Source organism: Syngnathus floridae, chromosome 12 (assembly GCF_059516105.1).
Source record: "Syngnathus floridae isolate MCC-2025c chromosome 12, RoL_Sflo_1.0, whole genome shotgun sequence".
NCBI classification, from domain to species: domain Eukaryota; kingdom Metazoa; phylum Chordata; class Actinopteri; order Syngnathiformes; family Syngnathidae; genus Syngnathus; species Syngnathus floridae.
The window spans coordinates 4969768-4989518 of record NC_142424.1 but is presented as its reverse complement, the minus strand read 5'-3'; the positions used below and the strand labels follow the sequence as shown (position 1 = coordinate 4989518).

The 19751-nt window shown below is 43.8% G+C and overlaps 2 protein-coding genes and 1 long non-coding RNA gene across 5 annotated transcripts; 2 read left to right on the top strand and 1 right to left on the bottom strand.

Moving 5' to 3' along the window:
* Positions 1-79: 79 nt before the first annotated feature.
* LOC148389670 (glycolipid transfer protein-like) lies at positions 80-1813 on the top strand. The gene is made up of 5 exons (XM_088391625.1): positions 80-287; positions 500-558; positions 634-767; positions 866-1016; positions 1369-1813. The coding sequence occupies exons 1-5, from the start codon at positions 185-187 to the stop codon at positions 1549-1551; spliced, it is 630 nt and encodes a 209-aa protein (XP_088247751.1). The 5' UTR covers positions 80-184; the 3' UTR covers positions 1552-1813.
* A 191-nt stretch (positions 1814-2004) lies between these two features.
* LOC148389668 (uncharacterized) lies at positions 2005-19567 on the top strand. Of its 2 annotated transcripts, XR_015861624.1 has the most exons (4): positions 2005-2068; positions 2140-2193; positions 2970-3095; positions 15456-19567. It is a non-coding gene; the product is annotated as an uncharacterized LOC148389668 (long non-coding RNA). The 2 variants fall into 2 exon arrangements; XR_015861623.1 differs by having other exon boundaries at positions 2033-2193.
* LOC148389669 (protein FAM222A-like) lies at positions 3541-17090 on the bottom strand. 2 transcript variants are annotated; one of them, XM_088391624.1, is made up of 4 exons: positions 16766-17090; positions 11024-11198; positions 5217-6184; positions 3541-5140 (listed from the first exon to the last, which is right to left on the bottom strand). In XM_088391624.1, the coding sequence occupies exons 2-4, from the start codon at positions 11157-11159 to the stop codon at positions 4895-4897; spliced, it is 1350 nt and encodes a 449-aa protein (XP_088247750.1). In that variant the 5' UTR covers positions 11160-11198; positions 16766-17090; the 3' UTR covers positions 3541-4894. The 2 variants fall into 2 exon arrangements, with proteins under 2 accessions (XP_088247750.1, XP_088247749.1); XM_088391623.1 differs by having other exon boundaries at positions 11024-11195.
* Positions 19568-19751: the final 184 nt, after the last annotated feature.

The following is a 19751-nucleotide window of genomic DNA, read 5'->3' as shown; positions in this document are numbered from 1 at the left end:
ATATAATTTAATAAGACGGATAGAAACAAATTTAGGTGCTTTAAATGCATTTTCTAAAGAAAAGGAGAGACACCTCAGCCCAAAGGCGGCCCGACAGGCGCCTCCTACCCGGTGAGAGGCAACTTCCGGGTTGTGTTGTACGGGAGCAGCTCATGAAGACCAGTTAGTTGTAAGGACGATCAACATGTCTCTGCTTCTGGACAACAGCTTCGGAGAACTGCCCCCGGACAACTCCGTCAACACCAAACTCTTCCTGGAGACAGTCTCTCACCTTCCGTCCTTCTTTGGTAAATAATCATAGTTCACTTGCTAGACGACTCTGAACTAGTTTTAATGAATGATGTCATTGGTGACCCCGGCGACGGGTTACACTTTGTTTTTTCACGGGTTGACAGCCCAGTGTTGGGCACTTCATTGAAGATTACGCCATTAATAAATGTGCCTCTATATGTTATAAAACAAATCACCATTCTAGTTAAATGTCACTTTTTTCTTTCAGACTGTTTGGGCTCCAAAGTCTTTTCGCCCATCAAGTCAGACATTAATGGCAACATCACAGTGAGTGTGATTGAGATGAATGTGTGACTTGATCATGGAAATGCTTGTGTTATTTGTGTGAATATGTGTCCACAGAAAATTAAAGAAGTTTACATGAAAGACCCGCAGCGGTACGTGACCCTGCAGCAGATCCTGGAGGCCGAGCGGCAAGACCTTGGGGCAGAGTGGCCCAAAGCAGGAGCCACGCTGGCTCTCATGTGGCTCAAGAGGTGAGGCTGCAGACACTACATTAGGTACACCAAAGCAGTAAAATCACTTTTATTGGGCAGGCGTGTCCGTAACATGGCTCATTATTTATCCGTTTCAGGGGTCTCCGTTTCATCCAGGTTTTGCTACAGAGTTTGGCCGACGGCGAACAAGATATGAACCAACCCAACCTCATTCGCATTAACATCACCAAAGCCTACGAGCGGGCGCTCAAGCAATACCACGGGTGGTTTGTGCAGAAAATTTTCACTGTGAGTATTAGGAGAAAACCCACACAAGCACCTGCAGAACATGAGAACATCAGAAGGTTTGTATACAACATAGTGGTATGCAGAGCCCCCTAGTGGTAAGCAACAGACTCATCTTAGTAAATAGCCAACTTTGTGGTTGAAACTTCTTTAAATTGGGTCGAGTACATGTAAGTGTAGTTCAGTTGTATTTGACTTTTAAGAACGAAATATTTCCATTTAATCTGTTAAAACTTCTTGTTTTTTTAAATATTTATTCAGAAATCTTCAAATCTTTTAATGCCCTGGGCATGAAAGTTTGCCCAGCCCTGATTTACATTCTATTTATCGCTTGTTTATTTTTCCTTTCTTCCAGACGGCGCTGTACGCGGCTCCCTACCGTGCCGACCTCCTAAAGGCGCTGTCAAAAGGAGAGGATGTGAAAGAGGAAGAATGTCTAGAAAACCTACGTCACTTCCTGGTCAACTTCACTGCCACTGTTGATGCTATCTATGAGATGTATGTGAGGCTCAATGCGGAGATGGACTACACAGTTTGATGTCGGAGGACAGCGGGGCCTCATTTATCTGCCTTCCGTGTGTAATTTTTATATTATTTATTTGGTTTTGTTCCTTATGGCAGAATTTGTGAAGCTTTACACTTGAGTGTTGCATTTTAATGTCTTTTTAATGCAGCCCTCCTTAACATTATTTCATGAATACAAGTGCCTTAATATGAATGGACCAATGGACAATGTCAAAAAGTATTTAAGATGTATTGTGACAGACATTATAACAAAATTACAATTTTCCTAAAAGTGATATACATATGCTGTGTTTTGATTGAAGGTTGTGCTTGTTTAAATTTAGTTTATTTTTTTAGAACTGTAATTAGAACTACCTAATTCTATCCTTGATCAAATTAAATAGGACTGTGGAAAAAAAAAAAAAAAAAAAAAAAAAACCAAGCGGTTCTAAGCGAGTCACAGAAAACCACGTGACATCGCTCTCTTCTTATTGGTCTGCTCCGTGCTGGCGGAAAACACAAACCGGAAAAAGGCTACGAAGTACCGAAATGTGAGTAAAATGAACACGAACGCCAACATGCAGTAAAACTGTTGATAAATTAAAGTATAGACGTTTGCCAGGCTCCAGGAAGTTAATAGTTGACTGCAGTTCAAGTTCTTTTGTACACTTGAAAGGTGAGTTCGATTCATCACCTGTTTTATGTGGTGACTGCTGGGAGTGGCGTCACCAGCGTTCAGATTCACAAACATTTGCTAAAACAATCTTAGTTTCTCGAAAAAATAAAGATTTGGTTAGATGTTTGCTTTACGAGCGTTCGTAATTCCCTTTTAGGAGAGACTATACGTCGTTTGGGCTCTAGAAGGCAGTGTTGGCTTGATTTGCTACTCTGTAGTGACGTCACAATTGTGACGTTTATGAGCGACAACGCTCCATGTTAATATAAATGATTTTCTTTTGCCACTTACGACTGCGCACACGATGCTTGTCAAAGTATGAACTATTTTCAGAGTGTAATAATAGTCCGACAAAAATGGTTGTGTACTTTTTGCAGATACAGATCTCGTCCGTCAAACTTGCTACCCTATCCTTCGTTTGAGTCAGCATGACTGTATTATACTGCCCCCCAATGGCCAAATCACGCAAAACAGGACCCGCAATAAATGAATGATGCACAAACTGTTTAATTGTTTACATTTTCTGTAATTGTTATGTTTTATGAGAGAATCAAGTTGTGAGCATGGTCACTGAACCTTTGAGACATATTAAGGTACGACTGCACTATGTAATCATTTCTTCTACGTCTATATAATTCAGTCAGTTTAAGAGTTTTATTGGAAGACAATTTAATTCCTCATCTTCGTGGAAAAAGAGATTAGGATCACCTTTCCTTTCTCCTTCATTTCCCTGCGCTAATCCCACCAGATCAACTCTCCTTCTCCTCCATCTGCAGGCCGCCTTATCTGAAGTATGTCCCAGGAGGTCGGAGCGGCTCCTGTTCCCCTCCCGGAGGAGCCGGGCCCGAACTAATCGTCAGCGAGAAAGGAGAGAAGAGGGGGAGAGCACGTCTGTGTTCCAGGTTGGTTTATCAGCACGGCGCCGGGGCCTGTCCTGACAGATAAATAGCATGAAAAACGCCCCACGTCCAAGCCTGCTATACAATAGGCTCAAATCAGCAAATCACCCCCCCGACAACTGCGCCTCAATGACAACAACACTGACCTTTAAGGCTCGGATTATTACTTATCAAGCCCGTGTTGCTGTTTTAGCCCCCTAACCAGTGAGCGGAATACTATTACATCTTCCATCTGGGTCATTTGTTTTATAATACAGACTGGCTAATGCTGGCATTAATTTCATTTATGTGGTAGTTACTGTGGTGTATTCACATGGCCAATGTGAAGGCCACAAAGGTATGACAATGAGCTTTTTGAGATTTGCATTATTTATAGTCAGTCTAGCAAAAGAATTTTCTCATGGGGGAAAAATAGGATTAAAGTCAGTTAATGAATGGAAAAACACAATTATTTGGATCTACAAAAATGTCATTTACTTGACAATCCTCATGAGGAAGCAAAGGGCAAAAAAGGGACAAGTCATAATGTACATACATATTTCAACAACATACCTCATAATGTCCGTAGATATAATAATTGCACTTAATAATGATAGACACACTTTTTTTTCCCCCCGCCTCCATACAAATCAATATAAATAAATATTATACAAGCAGCGCAGACACACAAGCAAGTACCAGCGATTGTGTGCAGTTGCCTCATCGTTACAGGTATAGAGAGGAAACCACAATATTAGGTACACCTGGACAGTCTAATGGGATCCAATATAAGAGCAGCATTCAAATTTCAGTAGAAATCTTGTGAATTTCCAATACAGCTCTTGATATTGGGTTGGATTAAACTGTTCACCCAACATGTCCAGTGAATGTTTGGCTCTTAAAAAAGACCCCGAAACAAACAAAAATCCAGGTCAAAACACAATCGGAAGAGCACATTCTGCTAAACCTGACCTGTGGCAGACAACATTAAAATCAACTAAGACTTTTAAAAAATGTGACAGAATATTTATCATACTCTAGATAAAAGCTTTACTCATCATCAGTAATGCATGACACAAAAAAATATTCACATCTTTACCCCCATGCCTCCAGATAATGAGAATCATATTGGAGAAGCCTGAGTGTTCATGATTCTTGGGGAGTGGGCAAGCAATTTCAAGTACAGTAACTCTTTGTTTATAATTATTATTATATTATTATTATGGCAGACAATGGTCACTGTAGGCGCTCTACATCGGTATGATATAATGGCAGAGGAATCAGCATCCTGGCTCATGATTATCGTTTTCCTTCAGAGTCCTTTGACACATAAAACCGAGAACAGTCAGTGGGCCCTCGTAACTCGGAATTCAACCAAAAATTTCAGGGGTAAAGTCAAATAATAGATTAATGTATATACGACTAATATTCTCCTCCAGTGGTTTACGAAATAATCCCTGCCCGAGTACAGTTCAGTTGTATTTAACTTTTAAGTTCAATATTGTTTGTTTTTAAGTGTTTATTCAGGTATCATTTTTATTCAAATTTTATGTGCAATACTTTGAATTATTATTTAAATATCTCCCCCCTCATATTTAAGTGCAGTGTTAATATTCAAACTTTTTCGTGACCTCATGTTCTTACGCCGCTTGGCGAACTGAAAACTGTTGTTTCATAGTTTGTCATAGTTTAAGGTTTAATCCAATTTAAAACATTTTTAGTTGTGAATTAGAGTGAGGTCATTTTTGTGGGACGTCCTGAATATTTTGGTCAAACTCCGACTTAGACGACCACTGTACAAACGTCGTCGGCCGCGTCGCATCTCATCTGTAGACAGGAAGCTGAATGTGGGCGTGCGGATGATGAGAATGATGAGGCTGCTGCTGCTCCAGCATCTGCTGCGTCCCGACGGCCTCGTACCCGCGGCCCAGCATGCGTTCTTTGATGCAGGGCGGCTGGATTTCACTGATGAGGCACTCCAGAGACTGCAGACTTCTGCTGAGTGCTGCGGCGTGGCACAGACTCGCGCTCGGCGGCCCGCAGCAGGCGGTTTGCTCTGTGCCATAGACCTGAGGGAGAAATTTCCAGTAAATTTCCATACATTTCTGTTAATGGAACATTTCAATTCGGAAATTGCACCGCTACCTGAGGATGAACAGGAACTGGAAGAGGGGGAGGGTGGAAATGTGTCTGGTGGTGGAGTCCGGGATGCGGGGGCGCCATGGTGCCCGGCACCTGAGAAGTGTAGCAGTCGCTATTGGGTGTAGCGGTGAGGCCGTCCCACAGCGGCGTGAAGAAGTGTCTGACCGAAAAGTGACCCTGCATGGGTGGATGTACCCCGTACGTAGAGGACGCCAAAGGCAGGCAGCTTTCGGGAGATTGCGCAACGCCGGAGTCGAGGTTATACATCCTGGTGGCTCCCTGCTGGTACACCTGATGCCTGTGCTGCCAGGCGGCGTAGTCGGCTCGGGCCACGCGGGCGGCGCTCTGCGTGGGGACCACCGCCCCGCCGAATGCCATGCTACTTTGCGTGGGGGGGATGCCGGCGCCAAAATCCGAGTGAGCCACGGCCGCCACCGCCTGCAGGGAGGGGCTGGGCCTCGCCTCGCCCCCTGCCCTGGTGACTCTGTTCAGCTGCCTCATCAGGCTCTGAACCTCCGCCAGCTCAGAGCGAGGGAGCAAGCCGTGATCTCCGCTAGAACAAAGCGTCTCCGCGGGAACGTCGGGCTTACACGAGTTTACGTGATAGGCCTTATGCCCCGGCCTGACGGCAAATCCACCATTCACTGGATTTTTATACGGCGTCAGACAAGCCTGGCTGTGCGCCTGTTTGGTCCTTTTCCCTTCGGAGTTTTTCAGCACGCCCTTAACCGCTGCCGCCTTGCCGATGGCTAACAAACCCCGGTAGCCTCCGGAGTAGGGTTGCGAGTAGGGACTATAGCTCTGTCCCGTGGTGTCCAAGCCGTTCACCGTCTTGCTCAGCTGTTTGTGTTGCGGCACCCGGATGTCCGAGGGAAAGATCTTGATGCACAGCGGGCTGCTGGCAGTCTTCTTGGCAAAGGCATCCAGCTCGGCGGGGGACGGGTACCGGGAAGCCGCCGAGGGTGATTCGCCTGGGAAGGGGAGGAAGACAGAAGTGAGCGATAAGTCTCGTATTCAGTCAGTCCACTCCTTGCCCAAAGTGCGCCCCGATGGCTTGCAGCAAATGAAAATGAGCACTATAGAAAATGGATGGCTGGATCGCCACGGAGTCCGCAGCCGCCGAGCTCAAACCGTGACAAAAAACATCGAGGCAAAGATTGAATCGTGAGCGGAGAAGTCGACAGCGGGACAAACGGCGACTTGATTTAAATGTCATTAGCTGGGGTAATTTCAAGGCTGCTTAACGCCAAGCGACGATGTAAAGGTTGGTCCCGTTTGAAACAATAAACGAAGACCGGGCTGTAAATTACGGCCGGCTCGCGGTGTCGCTTTTATTAAAGTAGATGCGAGTCAGCTGGGATCAGCAGACTGCGGGTGTGCAATGAGAATAAAAACTACACTTCATTTAATTCTCAATAACAAAACCAATTCCAGCTTTGCGGGGGCGAGCGAGCTTGCTCCCGTCTGAAATTGATTCAGGAGTTTATTTCATTTCAGGCCCACGCTGGGTGAGACTAACCCCCCTCCCTCCCCTTCTACCACCCACCACGATTGTGAAAATGATTCAATCTACACGATCCTTCCCATGAAAGAAAGAAATTAGGTGTTTAAAATGGAGGGGTGAGGACGGAGGGTTCAATCCTGGAGGGAATTCAACAAAAACACCACCAAGCAAAACATTGCTTAGTATGTGGAGCACCACCACCAAAAACAATAACATCCGCCATGTCGGGAGAGACCTTAATACTCACGGAATCTCTCTGGACGATCCATTTCGGATCGCTGGTTGCCTCTTGACCCGTAGGAAAAATTAAAAATAGAGGTCATTGTTGTCATTGGGAAACTTGGAGTTGGGTTTTGAATGCAGCTTTGTAATCGGAATGTGTCAGAAGACGTTTCATTCTCTTGAGGTCTGAAGATGAACTTTTGCCCTGTAGTTCAAGTCTATATTTTCTTAACAAACCTAATTTAGTCATTGTGTTCCGAACTTTAGTATTTGTTTGAATAGTTGTATTGAAAATTGCGCAACCTGAGGGAGTGTCATGCTTTCAGTTTAGGCGTAATATAATCACTGAGGTTCAAATATTCCATTATAGAGAATCCTTAAGGTATAAATAATCCTTTTTTTTTTTTTTTTTAATCATCCTTAGGGTTAGGATTAAAGTAATATTTTATTGATAATAAATAGAGTCATGCTTGTGTGATAATCCGCGTCGGATGCCAAAAACATTTATAGCCTTTGGCAAATAATTTAATATTTATGAACGTAAGGGATAAAACTGTTCACATGGGGATGATGATTGGACGCCCAATGATGCATTTAAAGCCTAATTGCAGAAAAGTGCTCTTATTTTCCATGCTGGATAATGTTGGCCAATTATAAGACATGGCTAATTTAGCGAGAAGAAAATCAAAAGACGTGGTTCTCTGTGAAAATGTCGCCATGTGTGTGTGTGAGGAGAAGGGCGTCTGGTTTTGTTAGGCCAGAGATTAGAGCCATGTCAGAGCCGCCCAGACACAACACAGCTGCACTTCCCACTGTGGCTGCATGGCTGCGCTACTATGGAAACCTCATTAGTTAATAGGCACAGCCCCCCCCCCCATCCTGCACGCACATATTTATCACCCCAGCAGTGGGTGAGATGCTAACACAGGGCGATATTGCCTAAAATTCATCAAAAACTAACCCTTTCATCCATTTAGAAGTGTTGTGATACATTTCAATGTGTTTAAAACATGTCTCACTATTTGGCAGATTGTCACAGGTTTTTTTGCTAATATTTTCTGCGCATCAATTAAAGATAAGCAGCAAAAACAAGCAAGGGAAAGCCAAGGTCCCCCTGAGCAACCATCAAGCGTTGTCAGGTAAAGAAATGGCACGCAAAGATAATTAACAGCCCGACCTTGATCACCCAGGAACCCCGCCGACCGCACGCTGCGTCACAGGCGGGGGAAAACAACAGTGTGGAAAAACAAGCAAGAGCGGACGACATCATGCAGCGCTGACAAATTCTTAATTATTTGACCTCGCCATGCCGCCCCCTCACCACAATGATTGAAGTAGATAAGATTTACAGGAGGTATTTAATTGCTCCCTATATAGAAGTAGTTCTCATTACGGGGTCATCTCATCCTTAAAAATGAAATAATTAAAACGTAATCCCCCACGCACCTTTTTTAGTTCTTTCTTTAACGGAATAAACAGTCAAACACGTTAAAGAGTATTTCCAAACAAATTTATGATGTCACTTAATTGGTGTCCGTTGGATGATTGACTTTCCCATAATCCCGATTTCATCCAATCAACTTTTCACCACCGCCGTGCATTGTGGGCACGCTTCCAAGTTATGCAAACATGAATGTGGAAATATTCAGCACTTTTCTTGGCGGTGGTATGTAAATAGTCTTTCATAAGCTTTTATTCCTCCCCCTGAACAAACCCTTGCCATGCTTTCTGCCTCTTAAAAACAGGCTAATCTTTTTCCCGTGGTCACACTTGAATCCTACACCCCCTCCTCTCCAGATTAGAGCGGATACCTCATTGTTTGGGAGCAGTTAAGAGTTAATCACTGATTTACGGGCAAAACAAGCCCTTTGCACGACCTCCAGCTGTTACCCTGAGGGGACGCTTAACGCCGAGGGCCCGCTGGATCCGCCGATTCTCAGGCGAGATAACACCGGCGTTCATGCATTATTCCGTGATAATCATTTCCCCAACACGAGCGCCGCTCTTTTTTTTGATTTCACGCCGAATCTTTCCACCGAGCGCTTTTGCTGTGATAACAAGAGAGCGACTCGGCGCGCACTTAATTACAGCTCGGCGTATTTAGCGAGTCGTGATATTTAACATAACGGCCCGAGACGGAGCGTTGCGCATTTGTAACGCGTCGAAAAAGCAAACGTGGAACGGTTGCCATGACAACCTCCCTGATGCGCACGCTTGGCCCCGGTAAGTCCGGTCATTAAAACCTTGTAATTAATTGGCCTTCCCTCCAGTCATCTGTTGTTTGCCGCATAACAGTCGGCACCTCAACCTGTCAATGCCGAGCTAGGCAAGCGGTGATGAACGGGCCCTCGTACCCCATTATGCCCGTTGGGGGGTGCGCCAGATGGACGATAGTAAACGGCGTTCACCCGCTAAGTCGCGGTTCACCGTTTGGAAAGCTTTAAGAATTTTAAGAGGGCTGCATATTTTCAAAATCAAGTAGTACCTGTACAATGATAAATATTGGCCAGTTCAAGAAAAGTCATCAGAATTCACGGTGAAAGATTGACATTCACGTTATTTTTCAAAATTGACCCAAGCAGTATGGAAGGCTTGAAATATATCGAAACTAGAGCAAGATAGGATGCATTAATATTTATTTGCTGTAGGGTTGCTTGTTCACGTCTCCCCTGTGGTCGTCGCAACCTCGCCGTCGCCGATGAGGGGAAATGGGAAATGGAAAAAGCAGACGCCGGCCGGGGCATGTTGACACCGGAGCACACGCTCTTGGATGTCCCTCACACTAACTCTCTATTTATGTATGACAAGTCTTCCACAAACACGTCGGAATAGAAATATACCGCCGATCCTCACGGGTCCAATGCCCGTCAAAAAAAGAGGAAGAATTTGATTAAATTGTAAATGATTTATTTTGGACATTTGGCATTTTTCAAAAACCTCAATCGTCCCCCAATTCTGGAATGACCAAGGTGCATATTTCATCTGATAGGTTATGTTCCAGAAAAAAAAAACGTGTAGAGGCGAGTGTTTACTGAGCTCCCCATTTTTGTCTCCATTGCATCTCGGCAAATGCATGCAGCATGACCTCGGGCTCGAACACTTAGCCCCGTGTGTGTGTGTGTGTGCGTGCACTCCAGGAGGCTCCTCAGCGCCCGTGTCACTCTTCATTTGTTTCTGTGGCGCCTGGCCCAGCGTGGGCAAAGTTTCCCCTCTAAACCGGGTCCAAGCAAGGCCAGCAGCATGGGGGGGGTGGGTGGAGCGTTGAGGGATGAGGGCAAGCGTGGAGGGGGGGTGCATTTTCAGGCCCGGCTTTCAAGTCGAGATAAGAGAGCGGGTCGTTCATTCACTGCCGATCGCATAATTCCTTATACAGTGGTTTCACAGAAATGGGCCTCTTGGGCTTGCGAGCTTTCATGTCCGTTCCCTTTCCATTTATTGACAGCTAAAAATGGAAATGGCTTTGAAAAGCGAAGCGAAAGGATGTCCCCATTTAACTGGATCCAACAAGGACTCATTTAGCGAGGAGGCCACACAGAGCGAGTTCCCGCCGCCGTGCTCCAAATGTCAGCTTGGCCGCCGTAGGGGTGCTGTGCACATCCCGGGGGGGGGGGGATTACGTCCGCATTCCCCCAGGTAAACATGATGAGAACACCGACCCCCCCCCCCTCGACCACCCGTTCAGCCCCGAGGCCAACCGGGCCCTTCTGTTCCGACGTTTAGCAGACAAGCTCTCCACTGATTCCCAATTAATATTTCATAACAGGCAAGGCAAAGACTTCACCGAGGGAGAGGCAGAAATGGGAGCGTGCGTACGAGGGAGGGGAAAAGTCTCTTTACTCCAATTGAACCTGTTACATCAGAGCTTTTATGGCTCTTTTAATAGGTTCCGTGACCTCAGGAAGCATGAAACTAGAACCCAATGAGGTCTAATTACCTCAAATGCAGCACAAACACTGAGCGGAGGCTTCAAACAATAGTGCAGTGATTCATCAGGGAAATTATAGTGCATTATATTTTTTGACTATCAAATGTCACAACTGATTACATTTGATTGGAAGAGTACACAGAAAAGACTCAGACTCACCTTTACGGGTACGTGGCTGCGGCGGTGGGGGCGGCGCAGGTAGCAGCAATGGCGGCGTGAGGACATCCAGGCTTTTAGGCACGCAGGTCAAATGTTGCGACGACAGATTCTGCCGTCTTTGAATGCAGGCCAGCATGATGGAGCTTCACGGCTGCACACAGCCCAGGTGGACCTGCTGGGCGGGACAAGCCACACCTTAACACGGGAAATCTTGCTAGAACTTTTTTAGTTGTTCACGGGGGATTTGAGACTTGGCAACACTTGAGTGGTTGTCATTAAATAAAAAAATAGAAAAGAAATAATTTGGGAGTTACTGTTTTAAACCATAAGCCTGCTTCCTTCAGCTTTTCCAGGATGGCACTTTAACAATATATATTCATAGCTTAATTTATTCCAAATTATTTCGCAAACCCAAAAGTTATGGCTTGGTGGTCCCTGGAGCGCAGTTTGAGTACCACTAGCTTTTATGATAGCGACCATTAAAATCTCTTCCAGGCGTACTTGCCCCCCCCACCCCCGCTAAAGACAAACCCACTTCTAAGTCGACACCTTTAATATCCAAAGGGAGCAAAGACTCCATGTTGAAATGTCAAAACAAGCCCTCCATTAGGGAGTGCCAGGAAAGGGGGAAAGGAACAAGATGGAGAAAGGCTCTCTCCAGGGAATTCCCTTTTACTGGCAGACAATGAGACGTGAATGTTTCATTATGGCCATAATTTGAAACTGGGATGGAGTGGGGGAGAGAATACAACAGGGTGGCCATTAGCCTATAATTGAGCCAAGAACATACATGGCGCCAATCACTACAAGCAATGACATTTTGTCTTCTTAACTGAAATAGGTTAAGGAATAAGGACGGTATTTACTAACCAAGTTTGGAACATCACGATAGCAATTGTAGCACTTCATGCTAACACCAAATCGCGTGATCATTGCTATATTTGGTAAATCAAGATAAAGATTTCTTATTTGTTGAAAATGACTTTTTTTCAAAAAGCTCAGCCCTTACTCTGATGCAGCCATTTTTGCCGGCTCTGAATGTAACACAGGCTTGCTTAGTTGCTACCACATCCTCCCTAATAGGGTCAATGGGCGCTCTTCCTGTTACAATAACATTACGGTGCGGGCTTCCAAGTGGGTCCTCTTCAATCAGTAGATAATCTGTGCTGGATACATGATGCCAGAAATTAGAGATTTTTTTTTTTTAGAAAAATGTCAGTTAGGCCTGTCCTCCACCACATATGCGAGGTCTCCTGAGTTCATCTTAAATCTTTCTTTTTCTGTCTTGCATAAGGTTGAAAAGCCTCTAAAGTTTAAGGTGCACAGGCGACTAATCTTCATCCGTCTCCAGTGACATCCGTCGAGGGGATAAGCAGCACAATGAAGCCCGTAGAAGGCTCACCGGGGGCGATAAAGACCGTGCGCTTTGCCGTCCATCTGCTGTCCCCTACGGTGTTTCCGATAAGGACGCTTTGGCAGTCATTTGGATTTTTTTTTTCTATCTTTTCCCCGCACGGATTATGAGATGGCACTTTGTGGGACGATAACAAGGTCAGGAGGCGAGCAGTAAGGGGGCGCTTTAAATAGCGGCTGTATTAAGCTTTAAATGCTAACTAAATTTTGATGACAAAAAATATACCCGCCGGCTATTAATGTGTCGTCAAACTGGCAGTAAGAAAGCTGCTGACAATCTAATTGCTTTTTGCTGAGATAACCAAAATAGCACTCGAGCAAGGACCGCCGCCAGGGTTGGCGCGTTTCGCAATCCGCAGCGTGTGCCCTGGCAAGATCGAAGCGGTGGATGGCAACGAACGGACGGCCTTTATTGTGAAGTCGCACACAATGGACCTTCTATCAGCCATTTAGCTTCTCGTGTAGCCATTTAATGTACTTTACCCTACAAGTAGACTAAAACAATTTTTTAAAAATCTGATTTCAAACTCAAAGTGGAAAAATAAACAACACCAAAAGTGATTTTGATAATGTGTCTGTTGTGCGCCGCTATGCTAACTAGCAAGGCTCAGCGGTACGGTTACCGAAAAAAATTTAGTCACGCCGTAGAATTGCATGCAGCACCATCCGTCAAAGTTGGGGGGGGGGTCAGAAGAGCTCTTGTAAATTATGCAGGAAGCAGCGCACCTGTCTGACCCTGCGGGCTCACCTGTGGCCTCCGGCGACCCTGCAGGGGTCACGGCAAATATGGCGACTAATTGCTAATCTGGGATGTGCGCCATGCTCATTCGGGAAGCTGGTTGATGATTAGATAAAAAAAAAAGGAGTTGAGATGAGGCTTTTCACTCGATGGCTGGATTAGCATATGAGTGCTATGCTAATGTTCTACCGCAAAAAAAAAATAGGTCACGAGTCCATACAGACATTTTTTACAGCACTAGTCCTCATTCGTAACAAGTAAACTGAAATTTATCCCGGCTGACTTTTCGTACACTGATCCCACTTTTATATCATGTCAAACATATTCGACTATTATAATATAATGCAAACCCCAAAAAGCTCATTTAGTTGGAAGCAAGCGATTAACAATGAGCGACGGTGGTGCGATCGATGAATAACAAGCTTCTTATTGTGTAATGAATTGCTTATTATGTATGGAAGCGCTGCAGGATGCTGTCTTAATAATGGGAGGCAGCAGACAAGTAGTTTGACACACACTGACTGAAATAGACGGCAGTGCAGCTGCTGGATTCAACACCCCCCCCCCCTTACACCCCTCATACATTTTTAATAGAATCTATTACTTCTGGATTAGCCGATAAGAGCCGGCCTGCTTAAATTCTATAATAGTTTGCATAATTGCTATCAGCGCGCCCTAGAAGAGCAGCCAATTTTTCCTTTTTCCTTTTCTGCGGAAGATATTTTTAAGTCACATTAAGGTTTGCAGAGAGGATAATCAAACAACCTGCTCTCAACGACGCCAAGGCTGATCATTTCCTATCCAATGTATGTAAAATGCATGCCTCGGCCAACGCGAGAACAGATGTCCGGAGCCTTCCGTGGCATGTTAATCATCCTGAGCTGAAAAATATCACCACTACTTTGCAAGTCTTAGCTTCCTATTTTTGCCGACCAGTTTATAAAAGTTGTAGTTGGACGGTGCACAAGTAATTTTCCTTTCGAGCAGATACAGAGAAGATTTGTCTGGCATTTTATTAAATACTGTAAACACAAGTCAAGAGTCTTGGAAGACAACATTGTATTTTTGTAGGGATGGTTGATTTGAATTGTGATGAAGGCCCAAGGTAAAAGCAGCGCACAGCGAGGGGGCTTATCTTATCCTCATCCCTGCGCGCTCGTCGTCGAAGGACAACGGATACGCGATCCAACCTTTGCGAAAAAAACCTTCACTTCAAACACAAACAGATGGTAAAAATGTTTAACAGACAGATAAGATCCCAACATTTGATTGCGCTCTCAACTTTCAATGTTCCGTATTCTCGAGTTAAGTTTTCAAATTGGCAAATGCGGCTTTTCTAAAGCTCTTTGGGCGCCCACGGTAAAAATCAAATTTCAGTAAGATGGAAAAGTGAAAACAAGCTGATTTAATTTGAAGGCCATATCACCCATCCATGACAACAATAATAATAAATGTGTCTTTCTCTGTCCTCAGGCCGCTTTCAGTTTACTGCTTCTCTGTAAAAGGTCAACGATTCCCTCAAACCATTAAAATCCTAGCAGCCTGTGTATGTAATGCTCCCTGTGGGCGATAACCTTATGATAACCTCGTGGAACGGTTCGGAGGGGGCCGTGGGGGGGGAATTGGGTCACTGACCCACCCTGCGAAACCTTGAGCGAGAGGCGAGTAGTGATGCCTTTGATTGTAATTTGACAGCCTGGATTATTAATTTGAAGTAATGGCGGGGGCACCGGCACGCAAGGCAAAACAAAGATTAGCCCGACAGTCCCCCACCACCTCCCCCGGTGACCCGTGGGGGCCTCCCCTATTCCTTAACCTCCCACCCTTAACCCCTGCTTCCCTGCCTTTGGAAAGAAAAGACTAATTAGACACATTTCAAAAGATGGCAGTCAACCTCTAATTGCACATGGCAGCTAAAAGGTGATCACACAGGGGCGTATATCGCTAAGCAAGCTAACCACGGGCGTCAGCCACCATCGTCAAACAGAAAGAGAGCAAAAAGCAAGCAAGCAGGAAGCTAAATTTAATTTCTAGCAGAAGTAGAATTACTGCTGCAATGTTTGGCTGGAAAAAAATCTAATAACCAATAGGCTGATTTATTTAAAAAAAGAAAAATATGTTGGATATTCTACCCTAACTTTTTGGCCTTCCAAAAAGGCAATTGTAAGAGCACACTTGGCCAGCCTAAGTAGACAAGCATCTATAAAAATGACAATCTGAAAGCTTTTATGGCAAAGACAACGTCGTCGTTCGTCACATCCTGCACCTTTCTCTCTATAGGTGGCAAAGCAGCCCGGTAATCCCACTAAATTGCACTTTTCCTCTTCGCTGTGCAACACCCCACCTCTGCCGGCCATAAACAGGATAGGATTTCACACCTGGCCAGTAATCATCTTTTAAAAAAAGAGCCCCTTTTTTCCTCCAGCGCCTCCAGTCAGCCTTCCACCCTGTGCAGAAGGCGAGGTGCGAGCACGCCACCTCCGGCCTGCACACAATGGACGCGGAAAGGCGCTTTGAGGGAAGGCGGGTTGGGGTGGAGGGGGCGCCCCGGTGGTGAATGGGCCGTGATAAAAACACTTCAAAGTGCTTCCCGGATCCACGGAGATGCTGCTGACACATGAGGCGCCTTTCAATGGGGGCACAAAGGCAGCGTCTAATGCACACACATGCACGGGATGGACTAGTGCTGCTGACAGGCAAGACCAGGGGTGGGCAAACTTTAAAGCTACAGGGGCAAATTTTGATTACTAAACAAGTTAAGTGGGGAAAGAGAAGTGACACTGTTCTTATTCTATTTGTTTATTTGAGTTATTTCTTGACTTGTAAAAATTATAATTTAATTAACCAACTACTTGAAAAATACATAAAAAATATTTCTATACTTTTTATTGTAACAATATTTTTTTCCTTTCATGTGCCAATTATTTAGTAATTACATGTAAAAATACAAGTATTCATTTTAAACAGTTAAGGTATTGTTCAATAAAATAAAAACAGAACTGTCAAATACGTTGGTACAATTATTTTACAAATATTTAATTTAATTTAAAACAAATCAATTCAACATTATAGTAAATAAATATTTAAATGGTGTACTTTCCGAGTATCTCTCTTTATATTTACAATTAGTTTAATTATGCAAATGAATGAAAATGAAAAACATAAAACTTTAAATCAATTCTTAATTCAACTTTTATTACTTACAATAAAACAATTATCCAATTATTTACAGGAACACATGAAGAAAATATGGATATGATACGAAAATGAAATTTAAGTATATTGTCATTACACTATTACGTGAATGCTTGGTGGGGCGGATTTAAAGAACGGAGCGGACCATGTGTGGGCCCCCAGGCCATATTTTGCCCACCCCCGCAAGACCCATTTAGAGCCTAGATGCAAATATCGCTTGTCACATAACAACAAAATATGTGCAGCGCCAGCTTCTAATTTACGGTTATTAAATCAGATAGCACTCATAAATAAGCATTAAACACCTGCCAGGCTTTCTCTCTCTATTATACGGTTTATTGAAGTGTGTGCGTGTGTATATATGTAATATGTCGTCCCCAAAAGGGTTTTCTTACAGAGTTTTCTCTTCTCATGCGGCTTGTTTATCTTCTCCGCGTCTGGCTGGAATGAAAGTCCCAGTGTATTCCTTGCCAAAGATTCCGCGATGCCATTTAACTCCTCGACGTATCCACCCCGATTATTTTAATCCTTTTTCTACCTCTCCCCGATCTTGTGCAGCTCCGTAGCTCCGCGGAGCAAGCGCCGGTGTTTTAGTGGTGGCTCCCCCGCTCAAAGAGACGTAGCTGAGGGAAAATGATGAGCGCAGCCCCGGCGCTATGGCCAAACCGGCTCCGTACCCCGGAGCCAATCAATCAAGGCTGCCTCCGCGGATATTCCCACGGTTCGGCCAATCAGGGGACGAAAGAGGCGGGTCTAGGGTTGTGACGTCACCCTGTCAAACTCAGCACGTTGCTGTTTCGCGGAAACGCTTAAAGGGGAAGGAAGCGTAAATCATGACGGGTAAAAAAAAATCTAAAGTTTGTGTTAAAAGGCAGCGTCACTTCCATTTAAGTTTTAACGGTGTATTCCACTGTAAGTAATAATAATAAATTAGTTGGCTTGTCCCTTTTGTGGGTTGTTTTTGACCCAATTGTTTTCAGCGCACTTATGAGGCAACCGGTCCGCGATGTACCCCGCAAACATTCATTTTAGATTTATTAAGTAACAACCAGTCCAGTGCACCCTGCCTTTATTGGCAAATCAAATTTAATCAGCTTAATTCAAGACTTTGAATTTTCACAGTTGATAATGTGACTGAATGGTTGGTCATTTATATGTGCCCTGCGATTCTCTTGCAAATGTAATAGAGACAAGTGCTTTAAAAAATGTCTGTGGATGAAAATATTACAGGCAAGATGTCCAACTATTAAGGTGTCAAGTTTCTTCTTTCTCAATGTTGCACTTTTTTTTTTTAGAACTGTTATTTCTTTAACCTGCGCGCAGGGAATAAAAAATTTTATCAGCCACCTTGAATTTTTGTCATGGCCAAGAGGTTGCTAGGCAACCCGAGGACCTTCCTTCCAGGCCAGTCACCACACCCGGCCTTGAAAGTGCCCCATACATAACATTCTTGTTTGGCCTCTTATTGAGGGATAAATGAGAAAATCAATACGCCTCTTGTACCTGCCTCCTTTAAGACACAGACTGGAAGGCTGGCAGGCAACATTTGCTGTTGTCATACAAGTTTATTTCCCAGGCATTACCTCTTAAAAGTGATTTTAAAAAAAGAAACCAAAAATCATTATTAATGGTATTAATTTTCAGCCATCACCATGATCCAATATACTACATACTTTAGGAAAGTCCACTTATCTTAATGCTACAAGTAATGCAAAATGCCAGAGACATGCTAAAGGTTAACATTGATTGACGTTTTGGTTCTTTTTCATTTTGCTAACTCGTTCACTCATCTGGTTGTACTTTTTATGAATAAAATGAATAAAATATGAAAAAAAAATACTATAACCAAGGCAATGGTGCTATCTGGCTGATGATATTTTGCGTTGAATATTCTTTCGGGAAACGGGACAGAAGGTTGTTATTGTGTCAATAAATACTGACTTATTTCAGCACGTGAGAATGTCTCCAGGATAGGAGAAGAGAGCAGGATGGACTAGTTTTAAGTAAACAATGATACAAGGCGTTGGCGACCACAAGTTTATTGTCATGAATCGATAAAGAGAGAAGGAGGAAAGGCCAATTGCACGAATGACTAACCCTAGCCATTATATGGGTGTAACTTTAAGGGCAAACGAGGATACCGACCATTTGTTTTCTTTACCCTCTTAAACCATTCACGCAAACTTTTTGGGTTAAGTAAATAAACCCAGAAAGTTAGGTTGGGCCATTTTTTACCCAATTTGGTCATTTTTGACACAATCGGGTACACCCTGGACTGGTCGCAGGGCACCATGGACAAACAAGCATTCTCACTCACATTGACGATTACGGTACAGCACCCGTCTCACACTCACCACTAGCGTACCGCGCTGTTTTTCCAACAAGACGGCTCTGACCCACTGCCATGTAAGACACATGATTAAATTGTTTCTTGACAAGCCCCCCCTCCAAGTGTCAATGGAATATGAATAGAGCTGCAGATGGCAAAACAGGTTACCATGCCAACTCGTGTTTCCTATATTGAATTCAACATTGGGAATTGTTCACTTAATTACATGTTGTTGTTGTACGGCTTTTCCGCTTGGCAACACATGACTATTTGTTATCTACTGCTGCTTCGCTCAGAGCAATCTCAAAGTCTACGGACAGTGAACCCTCAAAAGTGGGACCATGCCATCAAAATTGTATTAATCTGAAGATTTACCATACATTTTTAAAATTCTGTCATTCTTTTTTTTTAACTGTTTTGCACTTTTGAAATGAATAATGAAGACTCAAATATAAAAATTCCACCCAGCAGTGAGGTAACTGCTTATTTTGAAGATCAACTGAATGCATTTTAACAAGGACAAGTGGAGCATCAGACAAAAGCACAAAGGACTGATTCAGCTACTTCTCATCAGAACCTGGTCATGACAGCAATGAAGAGCTCCATCTGCACCTGGCAGACACGAGCAAATGAATCCATTAATGGGCATTATGGAGAAATATCCCGTTTTTATTGTCTGTCATTGCAGATGTCATCACTCAGCACTATTGTGATGAAAATGAGTGATTATAGAGGTATGAAATAGACAAGTTGGGGGGGTTAATGTATTAAATAGACATGCAAATGAGATTTTAACTTGCTAAAAATATTGGGAACAATTATCTTCAATGTGATGTGCTGTAGTGCCCCCTACTGGAGAATAAACGTATGTGCCACACATTCCAAGCGGATTGGAATTGATTTATTCCGAACTCCTACAATGTTACACCGACTTTAAATGCGTTCAAATAATATTAGGTGTCTTTATAATTTAACATAATGAAATTAAACTGTCTATTTCTAAACTTTATTAAAGCGCGTGAATGGCTGATGGTGACGTCACCACGTCTCGC